Genomic DNA, 1,897 nt, shown 5'->3' on the forward strand with positions numbered 1-1,897 from the left:
TTAATTGTCCATTTTAGTCTTCACTTGTATTTTTATTTTTCCTTCCATAATTTTTAATATTCTAGACACGTGTGCTGAATATTTCTTCGAGTTTAACAAAAGACATCATTACCTTCTTTAGACATATTTTTGTTTTAGATGATTTTTGAAAAAAATCCACTAAACGTCCTCCACTGTTTACACCCACCTCTTACTTAGGCTATGACACAGGAATTGTTTGAAGAGCTGGCTTGATTCGACGCTGCGCTGCCTTGATACACTGGTGCACTACTAAGTCTGTCAACTACTGGGTGTGTGGTCTTGTACGTCAGCAGGTACTCAGGATAAATCTGGTGCTTCTCAAAGACAACAAAAATGGAAGGATTTGCGATGTCGTTGACACAGCTGTCGTAGAAGTTTATGTCTCCACCGTCTTTGGACGGAGGTCGGACGTAGCTGGAGTCCCCTCTTGTGTAGCTCCCCACCAGGACTCGAGACACAAACATGGTTTTGACATCAGAGTCACCAGTGTAGCTGTGGGAGTATTTAGCATCCCGAGCAAAGTAGCTTCCTGTGATTGGAAATGGAAAAATAACCGGGAAAGACAAAACACACGTTGAGCTTTACGGCAGTAAGAAAGGCAGGTCTTTTTTAGTTATGGAGATTTTTTAGTATGTTCATTTGAATGGCATCTTCTCTTCTCCAGTCCCATGGTACCATGCCATCCTTCAACTGATATAAAAATTCAGAGACACTATAAAAAGTTAAGTGTATTGAAAAACGCTGAAGTATCTTTTACCGTACATTGTTTGTTACAAGTGTTAGTACGGTAAATTTTGAAAGAAACGGCTCCTCATACACTGGGGAAACCCTGACTGAACCATCATCTTTAACCCACCTTTGCCATAAGCTGTTCCATTAACTCCACAGATCCTCCAGTCAAAGTTGTTGAGACAAATGGCGTTGATGTGTTTCGAGTCAGTCCCATGAAAAAGTTGCTTTTCTTCCACCTCACGTCCTCTGTTGTTGTTCTTCATCTGAGTCTTTTGCCTTTAGGTAGAAATGTTGCAAAGGAATGTCCTTTAAAAACATGTTTACAGATCTAACATGTCACCAAGTTTCATCTGAAAGGGAAACTAAATAATAATGCTAAATGTTGACATGAGGTAGTTACTAGAGGATATTTATTAAAAGTATGACTAGTTTTTAAAAAAACATTTAAAAAAGAAAACTGGCAAAAAGTGACCAAAGCCTGAAACTGAATAAAAAAACCATCCAAGTTTTTAACTTTGTCTGTAGCATACGTACAGCTGAAAGACTTCCCAGAGCGCCTTGTTCTGAATCCTCTCTATCTTGACAATATTGAAGTCTCTCAAGGTCGAATGAAAACGTGCTTCAATCTTTTGAAATTCATCTGAAGTGCGCGGGATGGCAACTCTCTACAATACACAGAAACAGGAAAGTTTTAGTGGCAGTCACCAGGACCAGTGGATGGAGGAGAAATATTAGATAACTGAATTATTCTGAAAATAAATGTCATTCGCCAAGGCAAAAGTGAGTACAAGTCGGCAGAGCGCAAACAGTGAAAAATAAGAAAAAACATCAAATTCTGAAACAGGAAATACTTTCAGCTTCTCATTTTGGGGTGAGTGTCAGAACGTTTAATTTTAAAACACTATTATGACACACAGCAGTGAAGAATGTTTTGAGAAATGTAAAGTGATTAGTTCATTTTAGAGGATCTGTGTCAATATATGGCTGCATTTAACAAGATAAGTATTAGCTTATTATGACAATTATTAATTTAATTCCATATAGTAGTTGTTTTTTTTTATAGTAACTAAATGTTTATTCCAATTATATTTGCTTTTGCAGGTGAGGTGTACAAAATATCAGAGCAACATCCTGTAATATTTAT

At 37.2% G+C, this 1,897-nt stretch overlaps 1 protein-coding gene across 1 annotated transcript in view; it reads right to left on the reverse strand.

Moving 5' to 3' along the window:
• Nucleotides 1–41: 41 nt before the first annotated feature.
• LOC106945279 (poly [ADP-ribose] polymerase 12) overlaps nucleotides 42–1,897 on the reverse strand; it is a 25,642-nt gene continuing 23,786 nt past the window's right edge. The window contains exon 13 of the mRNA XM_015028842.1: nucleotides 42–261. Within this exon, the coding sequence (XP_014884328.1) occupies nucleotides 195–261 (67 nt within the window). The 3' untranslated portion in view covers nucleotides 42–194. The remainder of the gene's footprint in view (nucleotides 262–1,897) is intronic.

The sequence above is a fragment of the Poecilia latipinna genome, unplaced genomic scaffold (genome assembly GCF_001443285.1).
Source record: "Poecilia latipinna isolate Pla-1442-1.1 unplaced genomic scaffold, P_latipinna-1.0 Scaffold137, whole genome shotgun sequence".
In the NCBI taxonomy this organism is placed as follows: domain Eukaryota; kingdom Metazoa; phylum Chordata; class Actinopteri; order Cyprinodontiformes; family Poeciliidae; genus Poecilia; species Poecilia latipinna.